This window comes from Macaca thibetana, chromosome 12, assembly GCF_024542745.1.
Source record: "Macaca thibetana thibetana isolate TM-01 chromosome 12, ASM2454274v1, whole genome shotgun sequence".
Taxonomy (NCBI): domain Eukaryota; kingdom Metazoa; phylum Chordata; class Mammalia; order Primates; family Cercopithecidae; genus Macaca; species Macaca thibetana.
Window position 1 is genome coordinate 40,376,562 of NC_065589.1, and position 17,142 is coordinate 40,393,703.

The 17,142-nt window shown below is 42.1% G+C and overlaps 2 protein-coding genes across 5 annotated transcripts in view; one reads left to right on the forward strand and one right to left on the reverse strand.

Annotated features, from left to right (window-relative positions):
• The window catches only part of SUMO1 (small ubiquitin like modifier 1), a 1,087,495-nt gene that overhangs the window by 961,453 nt on the left and 108,900 nt on the right, over nucleotides 1-17,142 (forward strand). The gene's annotated exons all lie outside the window — the stretch shown is intronic.
• NOP58 (NOP58 ribonucleoprotein) overlaps nucleotides 15,506-17,142 on the reverse strand; it is a 35,807-nt gene continuing 34,170 nt past the window's right edge. For 2 of the 3 annotated variants that reach the window (XM_050750832.1, XM_050750835.1), the window contains 3 exons: nucleotides 16,871-16,963; nucleotides 16,171-16,310; nucleotides 15,506-15,781 (listed from right to left, as the gene is read on the reverse strand). In XM_050750832.1, coding sequence (XP_050606789.1) covers nucleotides 15,731-15,781; nucleotides 16,171-16,310; nucleotides 16,871-16,963 — 284 coding nt within the window. In that variant the 3' untranslated portion in view covers nucleotides 15,506-15,730. The remainder of the gene's footprint in view (nucleotides 15,782-16,170; nucleotides 16,311-16,870; nucleotides 16,964-17,142) is intronic. The other variant, XM_050750834.1, reaches the window with a different exon arrangement.

Genomic DNA, 17,142 nt, shown 5'->3' on the forward strand with positions numbered 1-17,142 from the left:
GGCGTGAACCTGGGAGGTGGAGTTTGCAGTGAGCCGAGACCGCGTCACTGCACTCCAGCCTGGGAGACAGCAAGACTCCGTCTCAAAATAAAATAAAATAAAAAGATCAGGGGCCAACAAACTATATACAGCCTGCTACCTGTTTTTATACTGCCTATGAACTAAGAATGGTTCTCCCATTTATATAGGGATGGGGAAAAAATAATAATATTGCATGACATGGGAAAATAAAATCAAATTCAATTTTCAGTGTCCATGAAGACAGTTTTATTGGAAGACAGCACACGCGTTTGTTTTGGTATTCTCTGTGGCTGCTTTTGCACCACAATGGAAGAGTTAAGCAGTCACGACAGAGATCATATAGTCAGTGAAAACTAAAATATTAACTGGTCTTTTGGGAAAACGTTTGCCAACCTCTGGTGTAGATGAAAGAAAAAATTTTATGATAGTGGTTTTTAACACTGAGATTCGTGATCAACAAAGTTTAGATGAGTTCTCCTTTTGGAAGGCACTAACAAAGGCTAGGTTGTCGTTTAAATGAGGTCCTGTCTGTATGGAGGATAAGTGATTGGCCTTAACCTTCAGGATCCCTGAAAGTTGCTCCCTCCCAATCCTGGAGGCTGTGGTTTTACCCCTGGGCTCCAGCTAGTCGCCTGCAGACAGCTAAAGGGAAAAGGAAGAAGGCAATTACCTGGCAGTGCACCAAATTTTTTTCCCCAGTTTGGAGCCAGAAATTCCTGGCAGATAAAGAAAGGATTTCCTCCAGAAGAACACAATTGCGGTAACACTCCGGCCAGCCAGTCCCTGGATTTTACAGGGTGGGAAAACATCTGTGATTTGGGAAGAAGTAAGAAAACCTAATTCCAAGAACCGACAAGCGATTGAGGAAAGTTCTAAGGAAGACTATAAAAAAGAGAAAAACAATCTAGAACAAGGAGAGAAGGAATAGCAACATCTTAAGATTTGTACTTTCTTTCAAATCATTACAGTTCATTTAAGATCAAACCAGATCACTGGCATTAACTTAAGCTTATTATAATACAACACTGTGGTCCCCAGTCTACCATTTCACAACATTACCTTTCTCTACTAGAGAATAAACAGGTGGAAGCTGGAATTCTAATTCTGTCCCTATAACTCTCCTGTGATTCTAGTTCTTCTGCTATAAAATGATACCTTAATACTTTCAAAACCATGGGGTGATTTCTTAGCCTGAAGTAGAAAGAATAGTAATTGGGGCTAAGGGAGAGCTATGTGCAGGGAACTGATGAATCTCAAATAATCTGTTCATTTATACTTTACACTTTCTACTTTGTTCCTTACTGGAAAAGCCTTGGGGATTACAGTGGTGAAGCCACAAAACTGTATATATACCTCATGATTTCTTTTTTTTTTTTTTTTTTTTTTTTTTGAGACGGAGTCTCGCTCTGTCGCCCAGGCTGGAGTGCAGTGGCCGGATCTCAGCTCACTGCAAGCTCCGCCTCCCGGGTTTACGCCATTCTCCTGCCTCAGCCTCCCGAGTAGCTGGGACTACAGGCGCCCGCCACCTCGCCTGGCTAGTTTTTTGTATTTTTTTAGTAGAGACGGGGTTTCACCGTGTTAGCCAGGATGGTCTCGATCTCCTGACCTCGTGATCCGCCCGTCTCGGCCTCCCAAAGTGCTGGGATTACAGGCTTGAGCCACCGCACCCGGCCTATACCTCATGATTTCTTAGAGGAAAAAAACAAACAACAAAATAACCGGTATCCTAGCTTTAGATAAAATATATTATGGTAGTTTTTCCCTATAGCTTCACTTATTTTACATTTTTACATTTGTAAAGCACGAAAATAATACATGTGAAAATAACACAGGCGCTTTTTTTTTTTTTTTTGAGACGGAGTTTGGCTCTTGTGCTCACGCTGGAGCACAGTGGCACAATCTTGGCTCACCGCAACTTCCACCTCCCTGCTTCAAGCGATTCTCCTGCTTCAGCCTCCCAAGTAGCTGGGACTACAGGTATGCGCCACCATGCCCAGCACTTTGGGAGGCCAAGACAGGTGTATTGCTTGAGCTCAGGAGTTCTAGACCAGCCTAGGCAACATGGTGAAACCACCTCTACGAAAAATAGAAAAATTAGTCATGCGTGGTGGTGCCTGCATGTAGTCCCAGCTACCAAGGAGTCTGAGGTAGGAGACTCACTTGAGCTCACTTGAGCCTGGGAAGGAGAGGTGAGCTCGTGCCACTGCACTCCAGCCTGGGTAACAGAGCCAGACCCTGTCTCAAAAAGAAAAAAGTAAATAAAAATGAAACAATACAGAAAGAAATGAAAAACATCTTCATATCTTCCTCCCCATTCTCTGATCCCCAAATCTCTAATCCCTTTACCCAAAGGTGGGAACTGTTAACAGCTTTTGTTTGTTTTGTTTTGTTTGAGACAGGGTCTCACTCCTGTTGCCCAGGCTGGAGTGCAGTGGTACGATCATGGCTCACTGCAGCCTCGACTTCTGAAGCTCAAGTGATCCCACCCCAACCTCCCGAGTAGCTGGGACTACAGGAGTAAGCCATCATACCCAGCTAATTTTTTTTTTTTTTTTTTTTTTTTTTTTGAGACAGAGTTTTGCTCTTATTGCACAGGCTGGAGTGCAATGGTGCGATCTCGGTTCACCGCAACCTCCATCTCCTGGGTTCAAGTGATTCTCCTGCCTCAGCCTCCTGAGTAGCTGGGATTACAGGCATGCACCACCGTGCCCCGCTAATTTTTTGTATTTTTAGTAGAGACGGAGTTTGTCCACGTTGGTCAGGCTCGTCTTGAACTCCCGACCTCAGGTGATCCACCCGCCTTGGCTTCCCAAAGTGCTGGGATTACAGGCGTGAGCCACCGCATCCGGCCAATTTTTTTGTATTTTTAGTAGGGACAGTGTTTCACCATTCTGGCCAGGCTGGTCTTGAACTCCTGGGCTAAAGCACTCTGCCCGCCTCGGCCTCCCAAAGTCCTGAGAGTATAGGTGTGAGCCAGCCTGATAGCTTCTTGTATATGGAACAAGAAGGGGAAGGAAAAAAGAAAAACATACATATCCTTTCAAAAATTTTACACAGATGGTTTCACACTGTCCTGCACTTTGCTTTTCCCACTAAATAGTCTATCCAGGAAATACTTTTGCATTTTAATTGCTGAATTTTTTGGAAATAGGATTATTTACTAGCCCCATTTATGAGATTTATATATACATACATATATAAAAATAATGTTATAAAGAACATTCTTGTACCTATATCTTAGTGACTTTTATGACTACATTCATATATTAAATTAGCAGTATAATTGCCTGGTTAGTATTTTTACTCTAGCTATTAGCAAAATATCCTTCCAAAAGCTTCCACAAATTTATACTGTCCCCTACAATGGATGTCTGTTTCCCTACACTCTGGCCAACACTGGTATTATTATTACTTACTTTTGGTAATTTGATAAAGTTGTTCTTATGTTTATTGATGATCTGTATACCTTTTTTCCTTTCTATTTCAGAGAAGAGTTGCTCTGTCATCCAAACTGGAGTACAGTGGCGCTATCATAGCTCACTGTAGCCTCAAAATCCTAGGCTCAAGTGGTCCTCCTGCCTTAGCCTCCCAAGTAGCTGGGACTACAGGCGTGTGACACCATAACCTGGCCTGTATACCTTTTCTTCTTCTTGTTTTGTTTTGTTTTTGTTTTTGTTTGAGATGGAGTTTTGCTCTTGTTGCCCAGACTAGAGTTCAGTGGCTCAATCTCGGCTTACTGTAACCTCCACTTCCTGGGTTCAAGCGATTCTCCTGCCTCAGCCTCCCACGTAGCTGGGATTACAGGCATCTGCCACTACACCCAGCTAATTTTTTGTGTTTTTTGTAGAGACGGGGGTTTCACCATGGTGGCCAGGCTGGTCTTGAACTCCTGACTCAGGTGATCCGCCCACCTCAGCCTCCCAAAGTGCTGGGATTACAGGCATGAGCCACTGCGCCCGGCCTTACCTTTTCTTCTTGACCTGCCTGCTATTCGTAATTTTCATTTTTTCTTATTACCTTGTTTAATCTCTTTACATATTAAAGAAAGTATCTGTTATATTTTGACTATTTTACAGTATTTTTGCCATACAAGAGTAATGTGGTCAATTTTATGAATTTATTTTTGTTTTCTGAATTTCATGTTATATTTTAGAAAGAACTTACTCATCCCACAATTATACATTGATCTCTCTCTTTTAAGGCCTAAACAGTTTAATTCTTTGTTTATTAAAGGAGCTTTGTTCTTTTTGCTTTGTTTAGTTTGGTTTTAGGTTTTTATTTTGCTATGTTAATTCCAAAGGTCAAAAAAACAATGAAAAAGAAAAATATTTTTGACTGTATCACAGGAAGATATATTTGATTCAGCAATGAATTCAATTGTTTAAAACTATGTGGGCCAACATTTTGTGGAGCAAATAAAATATTTTTACACCCAAATGTGGACCAAAGGCAGACAGTTTACAATCTCTGATCTATGAGCTCAAGAATACTAATTTCCCTTCTCACTTTTGAAAATATGGCTGTTAAAAAGATTTCCTCAGGCCGGGCACAGTGGCTCACGCCTGTAATCCCCACCCTTTGGGAGGGTTGCTTGAACACAGGAGTTTGAGACTAGCTTGGGCCACATAGGGAGATCCCATCTCTACAGAAAAATATAAAAATTAGCCAGGCATGGTGCCGCATACCTGTGGTCCCAGCTGCTGGGAAGGCTGAGGTGGGAGGATCACTTGAGACTAGGAAGTTGAGACTAAAGTGAGTTGAGATCATGCCACTGCACGCCAGCCTGGGCAACAGAAGGAGACCCTGTCTAAAAAAAAAATAAAAAGGCCAGGCACAGTGGCTCACACATACTTGTAATCCCAGCACTTTGGGAGGCCAAGGTGGATGAATTGCTTGAGCTCAGAAGTTTGAGACGAGCCTGGGCAACAGGGCAAAACCCCATCTCAACAAAATATAAGAAAATTAGCTGGGCATGGTGGCGTGCACATGTAGTCCCAGCAATTAGGGAGTCTGACGTCGGAGGATCACTTAAGCCAGGGGAAATTGAGGCTGCAGTGAGCCATGATTGTGCCACTGCATTCCAGCAAAACAAACAAACAAAACAAAACAAAGAAAAAAAATTTTTTTTTTTTCTCTAAGATTTTCATTTTGGAGGAAACAAAGCAAAATGTCTATTAGGTTGTACCCCATGGAATGATTTTTATAGGTAAAAACCAGTCAAATATTGGCAGTTTCATGTGGTTCAACCTAATATAATTGCCTAAACATTACAAAAGTGTATTATTTGTCTATGAAGTCCAAAACAGATGTCCTTCATCAGTCGGTAGCTGTCCTTGACACCACTGGTGATTCAGTGTCCCAGGTTTCTTTTATCTTGTAACTTTTCTGTCTTTAACAAATGATGTCCAAGGTCATCATATCTGCCACATTGAGACAGAATGGGGGGATAAGGCACTGAGGAGTGTACTGGGGGATGTTTATGGAACAGGCCTCTGAGTGATGTAATCACTGCCACCCACTACCATTTCATTGGATAGAGCTCATCCCATGGCCATACCTAACTGCAAGAAAGGCTGAGGAATATTCTAGCTAGCTGTGCCCAAAAATAAGAGAAAATAAGGCTGGTACATTCTTGCATCTTATTTTTTTATGTAAATAAATTTCCAGTAATAATAATACAATAGGCGGGGCGTGGTGGTTCACGCCTGTAATCCTAGCACTTTGGGAGGCTGAGGCAGGTGGATCATTTGAGGTCAGGAGTTCAAAACCAGCTTGGCCATCATGGTAAAACCCCATCTCTACTAAAAATACAAAAAATTAGCTGGGTGTGGTGGTGTGCACCTGTAATCCCTGCTACTCGGGAGGCTGAGGCAGGAGAATTGCTTGAACCCGGGAGCCGAGTTTGCTGTGAGCCGAGATCGTGCCACCGCACTCCAGCCTGGGTGACAAAGCGAGACTCCAGCTCAAAAAAACCCAAAAAACAAAAAACAATATATTTGTTCAGTTTACAAGGAATTTGTGCTTTTTTTTGGAGTCAAGAGTCTCACTATGTTGCCCAGGCTGGAGTGCAGTGACGCCATCTCGGTTCACTGCAACCTCTGCCTCACTGCAACCTCTGCCTCACAGGTTCAAGTGATTCTCCTGCCTCAGCCTTCTGAGTAGCTGGGATTATAGGGCTGTGCCACCACACCTGGCTAATTTTTGTATTTTTAGTAGAGACAAGAGTTTTGCCATGTTGGCCAGGCTGGTTTCAAACTCCTGACCTCAAGTGATATACTCACCTCAGCCTCCTAGAGTGCTGGGATTATAGATATGAGCCACCGTGTTTGGCCTGTGCATTTTTTAAATCTGAGGTTTTATTTTTTGGAGACAGAGTCTCGCTGTCTCCCAGGCTGGAGTGCAGTGGCGCAATCTCGGCACACTACAAGCTCTGCCTCCTGGGTTCATGCCATTCTCCTGCCTCAGCCTCCCAAGTAGCTGGACTACAGGCACCCGCCACTATGCCTGGCTAATTTTTTGTATTTTTAGTAGAGACGGGATTTCACCATGTTAGCCAGGATGATCTCGATCTCCTGACCTCGTGATCCGCCCGTCTCGGCCTCCCAAAGTGCTGGGATTACAGGCGTGAGCCACCGTGCCCGGCCTAATCTGAGTTTCTAAGAGCTCTACAAGATAAACAAAAAATTATTACCATTTTATAGCTGAAGAAACTGAGCCTGAAAGGGCAAGGTTGACTTGTCTAAGGACATGAACTAGTAAGCAGTGAAATCAGATTATAACAGCAAGGATATTTTAAATAGTGCCATGTGGCTTATGCAGCACTTTCATGTATATTTTCTCTGACCAGTAGTGCAGGGCTCTTCCCATCCTGACAGCTTGTGGCCTCTCCATCATGCCCAGCTGGTTATTAGCATGTTGCTGGCCCAGCAGATTTTAGGCTATAAATAGATGTATTTGTTGTCTGACTGATTCTTTTCCTGGAGTCAGGCACATTTACCCTTGCTAGAAACCAAGCCCTCCCTGCTTCTTGGCTCAGGTTAAGAGGCAGTTTTATGAGGCCCTGAGAAGGCACATGACTGCCTCCTTATACTTCTGTGGCACAGAAGAGCTCTCCAGGTGAGTACTAAATTGCCAAAGCTTAAAGGATGTGGAAGGCCAGTTTTGGGATGGGGAGATCCCAACTCTATTATCTGCCAAGGGGTGGGCTTTGCTGCTTTTTTTTGTTTTCCAGAGACAGGGTTTTGCTATGTTGCCCAGGCTAGACGCGAACTCCTGGGCACAAATGACCCTCCGGCCTCACCCTCCTGAGTAGCTGAAACTATAGGCAAGTGTCACCCCATTCAGCTCTTTCTGCTGTTTTCTACTTTCTTCAGATGTGTAGTATTTGGTGGTTAGTAGAGAAAGGGAGAGGAATGATTTCTGTTTCATAAACTCAAATTCGACTTCACAGCTTCTGTCTTCCTAATTTCCATAATTCTAATCTTCTATGGCGATCTCTAACTGCTGCTTCCCCACATTCCCCCTTCCTCAGTTATTTATTTCAGTGAGAACATGCCTTCCTCATCAGGAGTGTTTGAGGTCTGAGGTTCACTTTGTGAATTCTCTGAGGTCAGCAACTCCTGCATCTTTCTCCTTGAGTTCTCCCTGCTCGCAAGTGCCTGGCCCATAGTGGGTGTCCCAAATACTTGCTGGCAAGAACTTTGCAAGGATCTTGGAAGTTTTCAGAGAGAAAGAACTCAGAATTAAAGCAAAATAAATAGCATGTTTCTGCTTTAAAAAATAAGACTTTATGATCATTTCAAGCATTCAGGAATAAAAAGGGAGAAAATAGTATGATGATCATTCATATACCCACACCACATATTTCAACAACTGTGAACATTTTGCTGTATTTGCTTCATCTATTTATATTCATAATCTCTGCTGAAGCACTGCAAAACAAATTATAGACATCAGGATACTTCTTCCCAACAGCTTGCATCTTTAAAAACTAAGGACAGGCCGGGCGCAGTGGCTCATGCCTGTAATCCCAGCACTCTGGGAGGCCACGGTGGGTGGATTACCTGAGGCCGGGAGTTCGAGACCAGCCTGACCAACATGGAGAAACCCTGTGTCTACTAAAAAAATACAAAATTAGCTGGGTGTTGTGGGGGGCACCTGTAGTCCCAGCTACTCGGGAGGCTGAGGCAGGAGAATTGCTTGAACCCGGGAAACGAAGGTTGCGGAGAGCTGAGATGGCGTCATTGCACTCCAGCCTGGGCAACAAAAGTGAAACTGCATCTCAAAAAAAAAAAAAAAAAAAAAAACCTAAGGACGGCCAGCACAGTGGCTCACGGATGTAATCCCAGCACTTTCGGAGGCTGAGGAGGGTGGATCACGAGGTCAGGAGTTTGAGACCAGCCTGACCAACATGGTGAAACCCCGTCACTAGTAAAAATACAAAAATTAGGGCATGGTGGCGCACGCCTGTAATCCTGGCTACTCAGGAGGCTGAGGTTGTAGTGAGCCAAGGTGGTACCACTGCACTCTAGCCTGGGCGACAGAGTGAGACTCCATCTCAAAAAAAAACCAAAAGAAAACTAAGGACATTATCCTACATAACCCCAGTAGCCTAATCACATCTAAAAGTAATTATAACTCCCTAAAGTCATGTAATATCCAGTTTATATTAGAACTTCCCTAACTGTTCCCAGAATATCTTTTATACCTTTCATGTTTTGAAATCAGGATAAATCAAGGTTTACACATTGCATTTGACCCTTTAAGTGCCTTTTAATCCAAAACAGTGGTCAGAAAATTTTTCCAGTAAAGGAGTAGACAGTAAATATTTCAGGTTTTGCAGGCCATAGTCCTTTTTAATACCTAATTGTGCTGTTGGAGCATATAGCCATGAACAGTACAGACACAGACAGCTTAAAGGAACGGGCACGGCTGTGTTCCAATAAAACTTTACTTGCAAAAACAGGCCGTGGGCTGGATCTGAACCTCAGGCTGTCCTTTGCCCACCTCTGATCTAAACAGCCCCTCTTCCTCATACCCATGTTTAAGAATAATTTTTTAAAAACAGTTTTCAAATCTAAGCAATCCATACACATCGTTTAGAGACTGAGACAACTGCTACTAAGATATAATGAAACCAGTAGTCCCTTATCCCCCATCCCACCCTCAATTCTCAGAATGTAATTCCTAACAAGCAATCACAATGAAATCCCTGCACCTTTTTTTTTTTAATTTATTATTATTATTTTTTTAAGACAGGGTCTTGCCTTTTCACCCAGGATGGAGTGCAGTGGCGCAATCTCGGCTCACCGCAGCCTTGAACTTCCTGGTCTCAGGTGATCCTCCCACCTCAGCCTTCCAAGTAGCTGGGACTACAGACGCACACTACAATGGCTGGTTAACTTTTGTATTTTTTTTTGTATAGAAGGGGTTTCGCCATGTTGCCCAGGCTGGTCTGGAGCTCCTGGTCTCAAGTGATCTGCCCACCTTGGCCTCCCAAAGTAGTGCTGGGATTACAGGCGTGAGCCACTAGGCCTGCCCTTCTCCCACACTTTTTTTTTTTTTTTTGAGATGGAGTCTCACTGTGTCACCCAGGCTGGAGTGCAGTGGTGTGATCTCGGCTCACTGCAACCTTCGCTTCCCGGGTTCAAGCAATTCTTCTGCCTTAGCCTCCCAAGTAGCTGGGATTACAGGCGTGTGCCACAATGCCTGGCTAATTTTTGTATTTTTAGTAGAGATGGGGTTTTGCCATGTTGGCCAGGCTGGTCTTGAACTCCGACCCCAAGTGATCCGCCCACCTCAGCCTCCCAAAGTGTTGGAATTACAGGCGTGGGTCACCTCGGCTGGCTCTCTTCCCTGTGTTCTTAATTATTTGACTTTAACGTTGCACATTTTGGATCTGATTGTTTCCTATGATGCTTTTTCTGTAAACTGAAACCTAAAAGACCAACCTAAAAGCTGAATTAAATGTGTAAACTTTCAATAAAAGAAATTGCTTTTGGCTAGGCGCGGTGGCTCATGCCTGTAATCCCAGAACTTTGGGAGGCTGAGGTGGGCGGATCACCAGAGGTCGGGAGTTTGAGACCAGCCTGACCAACACGGAGAAACCCCTTCTCTACTAAAAATACAAAATTAGCCGGGCGTGGTGGCACATGCCTGTAATACCAGCTACTAGGGAGGCTGAGGCTGGAGAATCGCTTGAACCTGGGAGGCGGAGGTTGTGGTGAGCCGAGATCGCACCATTGCACTCCAGCCTGGGCAATAAGAGTGAAACTCCTTCTCAAAAAAAACAAAAACAAATAAACAAAAAAAAAAAACAAAAGAAGAAGAAAAAGAAATTGTTTTCTAAGAGAAAAGACAGGCCTAATGTCTTTGGAATACACCAGCACGCTGGGTGCATGTATAAAGGTCTCTCTGGGTCTGAGTCTTCATTGTATATAGGCGATTTCCTGGATTCCTTTTAACTCTAAAATCTTCTATTCCCCTGACAACAGATCAAATTTTTGACGAATGTGATGTCATGCTCCATGTTGTCTCATTTACAGCCATTAGCTCTCAAGTATTGTGACACCTTGAGTAATCAAGGGCTGTAGTTTTTATGAGAGTTTGTTCAGCTTTGGTTCCTTTTATACAGGATACATTCACAGCTATCCTAGTAACAGTTTACCTTCCAACTTTGAAGGCTGCATTTGCTGCTGTGACATAGGAGTTGGTATGCAAATGGATGTCATGACCAGCTGAGTACTAGGAGCCCTTTGTCTCAACACTGTAGGCCAGGAATTTCCAGGCAGCCACTTCCAAAGCTAGCTACTGCTTGGTGGCTTGCCAGGTTTGGGGGCTTGGTTTAAATCAAAGTAGCAAGTACCAGCCTTGGGTCCCCAGGCTTCGTGAGAAACCTCCAGTGAGCTGCTACTCCAATCTGTCTCCACAGGGGTAGCAAGCACAACTCACTGCTAGACTCAAACTATTTATTTTTTCCAATGACAAGATTCCAGTTATCTTCAGGCTACTAAAATGCTCCAACAGCTGGGTGCAGTGGCTTGTGCATGTAGTCCCAGCTACTCCAGAGGCTGAGGTAGAAGGATCACTTGAGGCCAGGATTTCAAGATCAGGGCAACATAGTGAGACCCCCATCTTTAAAAAAAATAAATATTTCTCTATTTACACAAATACCCTTTGGGTTAGCAGCACAAGGCTAGGTGGGAGTATATAATCTTGAAGATGATTTCAATGCTGTACTGATAAATGGAATCTTCTTGTACATCATGGACCACAGAATTGTGAGAGGAAAATTATCCAGGTTTAAAGCCACTAAGTTCAAATTAATATTTTAAAACATTGTTTACTACTATATGAAAAATCGCTAGTGAGCAGGGGACTGGAATAGATGCTAATAAAAAGATGATTATGAGACGGTTCCTGACATATGAGCTTTCTTTTAATGCTATTGGAGTGTAAATTACGACATTCTTTTGGAGGCAAACTGACATTATTTTACTTATATCCCCTTTGACATAGTAATTCTACATCTAAAAATTATCCTATGGAAATGCAAATACATGAAGATAGATAAATGTTCAAAGGCATTCACTGCAGCCTACAAAAAAAAATTTGGAAGCACTCAAAAATACTAAATAGAAGACACTTGGATATGAAGATATCGTGAGTCTAGTATAAATAAAAATTTGATGCTAAATTGATAATTTTCTTTCAACTAGTCATATCAGACTCCTTAGAATTTTAGCTAATTAAAGCAAGACTAAGCAATGCTCAGCCACATGCACAATGTCAGGAATAGGGCATGAATTTATCTTCTGACATTTTTCAGATGATTTTGCATTGCATGTACACTTTTTGCTGTATGTTTTGTGGTGCGTTAATTCTGGTATTGTTCTCACAAACTTTAATAAACAACACAATGGGGCCAGGCACGGTGGCTCACAGCTGTAATCCCAGCACTTTGGGAGGCTGAGGCGGGTGGATCACCTGACGTAAGGAGTTTGAGACCAGCCTGACCAACATGGTGAAACCCCATCTGTCCTAAAAATACAAAATTAGCCAGGCCTGGTGGTGCATGCCTGTAATCCCAGCTACTCGGGAGGCTGAGGCAGGAGAATTGCTTGAACCCGGGAGGCAGAGGTTGCAGTGAGCCGAGGTTGCGCCATTGCACTCCAGCCTGGTCAACAAAAGCAAAACTCGGTTTCAAAAAAAGAAACAAAAAGACTAAGTTTTTTCCCTTTTATTTAATACTAAATATACATAGAACACTTGCAGTATCAGCAATTAAGTTTGTTCCTTCAAGAGCAAATTCTTATGGCCAGGAAACAATGCTAGTGATTATTTCTTGTACCCATTCAAGCTTGTGTTTTCTATGTAGGAAGAGCATTGATCTGATTGTCTAGCCCTCTAGGGTGCTCAATTACCTACAGTGCAACAGCACAACTCAGGCCTGACGCTGGTTTTCTGGTGCTTTTCATGTGGACAAAATGGGCAGGCCTGATTTCTTGACCATCAAGTTAGGTTTTAGTTTGGAAAAGTATAGGGCTAGGCAAGGTAAAAGGGAGTCCTTGTAGTACAGTGGTCCAGGTACTGTCCCCCAACTATCAACTGGAATCTGTAACAAATGGAAATTCTTGGGCTCTACCCTATACCCACTAAATCAGACACTTACTCTTTCAACCTCCAGGTGTTTTAGGAACCACCATTCTAATTTACAGTTGATCCTTGACACATAACAGATTTTCTTCCACCTCTGCCACCCGAGATAGCATGACTAACACCTCTTCTTCTTAGCCCACTCAACATGAAAACAAGTATGAAGATCTTTATGATCACCCACTTCCACTTAATAACAACACTTTTTTCTCTAGCTTACTGTAAGAATACAGTAAATAATACATAACACACATAATGTGTTTTGGCTTTGTTATTGGTGAGGCTTCTGGTCAGGCTGTTAGCAGTTAAGTTTTGGGGGAATCATAAGTCATATGCAAAATTTTCAGCTGTGCAGGGGTCAGGCCCCCTAGTCCTTTATTGTTCAAGAATCAACTGCACTTCTTTAAAATTTTTTTTTTTTTTTGAGACCGAGTTTCGCTCTGTCACCCAGGCTGGAGTGCAGTGGCACCATCTCGGCTCACTGCAAGCTCCACCTCCCGGATTCACGCCATTCTCCTGCCTCAACCTCCCGAGTAGCTGGGACTACGGGCGCACGCCACCTCGCCCGGCTAATTTTTTTTTGTATTTTTAGTAGAGACGGGGTTTCACCGTGTTAGCCAGGATGTCTTGATCTCCTGACCTCGTGATCAGCCCACCTCAGCCTCCCGAAGTGCTGGGATTACAGGCATGAGACACCGCGCCTGGCTAAATTTTTTTTAAGAGACAGAGTCTGGCTCTGTCACCCAGACTGGAGTGCTGTGGTGTGACCACGGCTCACTGCAGCCCCAACCTCCTGGACTCAAGCAATCCTCCTGCTTCAGCCTCCCAAGTAGCTAAGGGTTAAGTCTTGACTTTACCACATAAACTTGTTCACAAGCATTATCTCACGTAATTCTCAGAGAAATCCAGTTTCAGATAAGCAAACAGGTTCTGAGAGTTTAAGTAATTTATCCTAGTACTTTGCTACCATGCACATGGACCCTCATCTAGCACCACCTGAGCTTGTGAAAAATGAGGACATCTTGGGCTCCAACCCAGACCTGCATTTTTTTTTTTCTGCTGTGGCGGCACTAATAGAGCATCAGATTTACATTTTATCAAGCAAGGTCTCTAGATACTTCCTATGCACACTAGTTAGGGTTTGAGACATTTGGCCCTACTCCATGTTATTCTAAAGGGTACAGCTGGGATAAAGGATGAGCCTGAGCCAAGTCTGAAAATGGTCACAGAGAAGCAACAGATGGATCAGAGAACCCATCAAGGGCAGCAAACAAATCTTTTTCTAAAAGAGCCCTGGGACAGCACTGAAGTTGGAGGAGAGAGGACAGCTCACTCAAGGGCCGTGTAATCTTGCTGAGGAGCCAGAAGGCAATGGACAGACACAGGAGCTCAAACTGGAAAATAGAAATTTCCATTTTTGAAGGGAAATGGAGAATCAGTAGGTTTTCAGCAGAGTTTTGTGGTGCAGCCACAGAAATTCTTCAAATTTACTAATCAAAACTAGGTATATAAAACTCACCCGAGTTTCCGATTTCAAACTAAGTTCACAAGGCTCTTCAACAGAAGTGCTTCAATAGTACCAAGAAGAATAAGAACCTACCTTTTGGTTAGTGTTTTAAACAGTTAAGCCTTCAGCCCTTATGAGAGGTGGTTGCTGCAGGATTTCACTATGCTTTCTCTGGGCCTGCAGAAGATTATTCAAATAACTAGAAGTTTATTATTTAGGTTTCTCAAAAACCTATCTTGTTTCGCATGTAAACCTTTTGACTGTACATCTGGGTAGGTGGTTAGGCCATTTTCATCAAAAGTCAGTCATAAACTAAGTCCGTTTTGTCCTAAATTAGGAATGCATCTGCGGTACAAGTGGGTGATGCAAAAATGACAATGCTCTCCTGGGAACAAGATAACCAGCTTTATTATGTAATTTTGTCTAGGGATGGCTGCATGTATTTTATCAATATTTATTTCAAGCAAATTGAATTTGAAGCCTAGTAACATCTCTGAAAGTTTATGTCATTTCATTTTCTACAAATCAGTTGGGAGAGATAAAATTGACCATTATCTGTGATTTAGAAATGAGAAAACCAAAGAGGGGCTGTTGACTTGAAAAGCAAAGGTGGAACTCAAAAGCCATAGTCATTCTAGTTTCCACCCACCAACAGCGTTTACTGAATTGGGCTTTAGTAAGATGCCTATGACATATACAAACTGGCAATACGTAACAGTGCTATAAAACTCATGACTCTCATAACTATAAGGTCTACCAGGCTTTAAACACTACCACTCAGAAATAAAGATTTCTCTTTGGCATTCTACTGTCCTACTTTTTTATACCTCATTCCCACTGGCACTTTCTTTTTTCTTATTTTTTTTTTTCTCTATTCTCCATTCTTTATGATCACTTTGTACAACCTTTAAAAAAGTCACTTCAGGTTGACTACTTTAAAAACAAATCAGGGTATTAAGAATTATTTCGGTGTGCCTTTTACAATTGCAAACAATAAAGGTAGGGATACTATCTCCCACCCTTCTGAACAGATACTAAAATGTTTTGCTCACCTAATTTTAAAATTTGAACAAGAAACAATATTTAAATAAAGTGAGGTAGAAAGACAATAGGTGGAAAATAAAAAGTAGTCCAAAAAGGCAAAAGAAACACATTAGAGTAGGGTTCTTGAATTGGTCCACTTAGTCACTGCCTTCCAAAAGGTCAAATTTCAAAAAACCTCTCACTTTTCAGTTATAATTATCAAAACAATAATCATCACATGGCAAACTATAGAAGGAGCCAGATTCTCTACTCAAGATATAAAGAGATCACAAAATTGTCTTAAAATACAAAGAAAATTTTATTTGTATATCAAAGACTCTAAGAAATGATGACATAAGGTTAACAGAGTTGATGTCAAGACACAAATAGGTTTGAAGTTATAGATGATAAATCACTTTGTTTTACTGAACCTTCCCTTGGTTATGTTAGAGAGCATCCCTGGTATGCTCCCAGTTGAATCTTAAGCATGATGTGTCCAGGTGATACACTTGTAATTCCTTTCTGTTAATCCTCGTTATCTCTTTTTTTTTTCTTTTTCTTCTTTTTCTCTGGACTCTGAAAATAGCCAACAAGAATGCTTTGAAAGAGCTGTAATTGTATGGGTGACTAATCACTTTTCTTCATAAAATGCAAAATCAATCTGTTTCCCTTGAAAACAAATTCAGGGAAAAGATTAAAATTGAAAATATAAAAACCCCACCTATAAAAGTAAGTTTCAGCAAATCATACTCTTCCTCTCAATGCAAACTCAATTTTTAGTAATAAATTCTAGATTTGGGAAATGGCCTTTTATAATGTAAATACAACAAAGCCATTTCACTTTTACCTCCCCATCAATGAAAACCATTTTTTAAAATGCCTGCTCATTTCTGATATAGAAAATAGATTGAAATGTGGAGAACTGGCCCCTCCGAGTGAACATCGATAATTAAAAACAAACATACAGCAATTGCTGTGCTGGTACATGGTTCTTCCTCAGAAAGTGGTTCTTCCTTAATGTGTTTCTTTTTACCCTTTTTCTTCTTCTTCTTCACAGATGTTTCTTCTTCTTCTGCCACTTTTTCTTCTTCTTCCTCTTCTTCAACTGAATAGAGTAAGTGTAAAGGCACAACAAATTAACACTATATCAGATCTCACTCTTTCCAAAAACGTTTGAGTCCTAGGTTTTTTCTGTCATTCTCATCAACTACCCAATGTTTGTTTTGTTTATTTTATAATTGGGAAGGTTCTCCAAGGCCTACGACTAACTTTAACAAATGATACAGATAGAGCTCAGGCAATTTTCTCACGAGCATGAAATCATGTATAAAAATCAGGATTAAAACAACGGTCATCTGATCTCCAATCATTATTGGGAAGAGAGTCAATTATATTAGAAATGGTTAAGAGCTTGCACTCTGAAGTCAGAAGGCCTGGGTTTAGTCTACTCTCTACAACCCTGAAAAATTGTATTTACCCCTGGTAAAACTACATATCCTCATCTATAAAACTTAAGAATGTCTTATCTTACTGGATTGTTACCGAGACTTAAAAAGATGATGCATAGAAAGTACAAAGTATAATGCTTAGCACACATTACAATAAGGACTCAACACGTAGCTATCATTAGACATTCAGTGACCAGCTGGGTGCAGTGGCTCACACCTGTAATCTCAGCACTTTGGGAGGCTGAGGCGGGAGGATCACTTGAGGTCAGGAGATCAAGACCAGCCTGTCCAACGTGGTGAAATCCTGTCTCTAATAAAAATACAAAAAAAGTTAGCCGGGCCTGGTGGCACATGCCTGTAATCCTAGCTATTCAGGAGGATGAGGCAGGAGAATCACTTGAACCCAGGGGGCGGAGGTTGCAGTCAGCTGAGATCACGCCACTGCACTCCAGCCTGGGTGACAGAGCAAGACTCTGTCTTGTGGGGGGC